At 43.6% G+C, this 1,630-nt stretch overlaps 1 protein-coding gene across 1 annotated transcript; it reads left to right on the plus strand.

The window, feature by feature from the left end:
* The first annotated feature begins 268 nt into the window (after positions 1-268).
* LOC128215485 (orexin receptor type 2-like) lies at positions 269-1,414 on the plus strand. The gene has a single exon (XM_052922168.1). It carries the CDS (start codon positions 269-271, stop codon positions 1,412-1,414), a length of 1,146 nt encoding a protein of 381 aa, XP_052778128.1.
* The last annotated feature ends 216 nt before the right edge of the window (positions 1,415-1,630 follow it).

Raw genomic sequence — 1,630 nt, forward strand, 5'->3', positions numbered from 1 at the left:
ATTTAATACAAATGTTAGTCTGAGCCAGTAAAGTATGTATGCAAAGAAATAGTGACAGATAGTTAAAATATCGTCAGAGATTAAACGTGTGTGATATAAGTGAAACTATCTAAAGAATACATATTAGTATGATTCTTATTCAACGTTGAAAGTGTGTATATTACCATTATACTTATTTGAAATATTAATATTAAAATATTGTCGTTATTTATTTTTCATGGTAATACTATTGTGAACGCTAACATAGTCGTACATGCGCATAGAAACGATGTCGAATATTTCAACGTACGGTCAGTTGCTAACGGAAGTTCCGCCGAAAATTCCATTCATCCCAGCCTGGGTTTCCTTTACGTGCACGGTCGTCTTGACGCTTGTGTTCCTCATTTGCGTTTTCGGCAACTCAATCGTCTGCGCCGTACAGATGCGCCAGGTGCGCCGCTCAAGCACTGACTACTTTGTGATGACCATGGCGGCGTTTGACCTCTTCACGGGACTGGCGATTCTTCCAGTGACTGTGGTGTCGCTGCACTTACCTCTCTGGCTGATGGTCGCCAGTGACGCAATCTGTAAAATGCTAAATTACTGCCAATACTCGGGTAACATCGTAACGACCGTCCTTCTGTCTGTTATTGCATTGGACCGGTACTTTAAGGTATGTAGGCCGCATTCACACGTGCTCAGCGCAACCACAGCGCGGCGGATGTGCATCGTTTTGTCCGCCGTTGCCTTGATCGCATTTTTGCCCACTACCCTCACAGTGAAACTAGACTTGACATATATGGTGTGTTTACGTACCGGCGACTTAACCTATATCTTTGACTCTATACTAGCGTTGGCATTCGTTGGGCTGTTTGGAATTACGTCAGTTTCCTACATTCTTGTAGCTAAAGCGTTACAAAAACGAACACGAATTCATAATATTATGGTTGTCGCACCTCAAACAAGACAAAACATCTTGTCCATGAATCAGCGTGTAAAACCAGTGGAAGGCAATTGCCGAGAAACACAGCCGAATACATCAACTTTAAACCAAGAACAAAAAGGTAAACTAAGTGTCATCCCTAAAATGATAGTGGATGCGTCAAACACAAACGTCCGACGACTTCAGGCTGTCCATCACAATCAGCCATCACCAAGGGCAAACCAAACGACATCAGCGGTAGGTCGAGGCCCGATGCGCATCCAGTTCGCCATGTTTCTAATAACGGTCGTGTATGTGGTGTCGTGGATTTTGACGTTGTTGGCGGTGGGCCTGGCGGAAGCCAAATCTTGGTCGGAGAGCAGCTTGATCCTGCGGCAAACGCTTCTGAAGGCGTACCTCGTGAATTGCGCCACGAATCCTGTGTTTTACATCTGGCTAAGTTCCGAGTTCCGAGGTAAGGTGAAAGAAGCTCTCAAATGCAACACCCGTTGAAAGAACAGGAAGTACTATAATATGTTTAGTACTTTTTAAAGATACAATAATGTACGTAGTATGTCTAAATAGTAAAAATTGAGATCAAAGGGGCTCAGCTAGACACACATTTATGTGCATGTTTGCCATGCTAGGAGATACGAGGGCATCCTCCCCTGGAACGTTGGTATTCAGGAAAGCCCGTAGAAGACATTACAGTCATATCAAAGACTAAAT

The sequence above is a fragment of the Mya arenaria genome, chromosome 13, assembly GCF_026914265.1.
Source record: "Mya arenaria isolate MELC-2E11 chromosome 13, ASM2691426v1".
Classification (NCBI taxonomy): domain Eukaryota; kingdom Metazoa; phylum Mollusca; class Bivalvia; order Myida; family Myidae; genus Mya; species Mya arenaria.

Coding starts and splice junctions, on each gene's coding strand:
- LOC128215485 (XM_052922168.1), top strand. CDS start 269: ATGTCGAATATTTCAACGTACGGTCAGTTGCTAACGGAAGTTCCGCCG.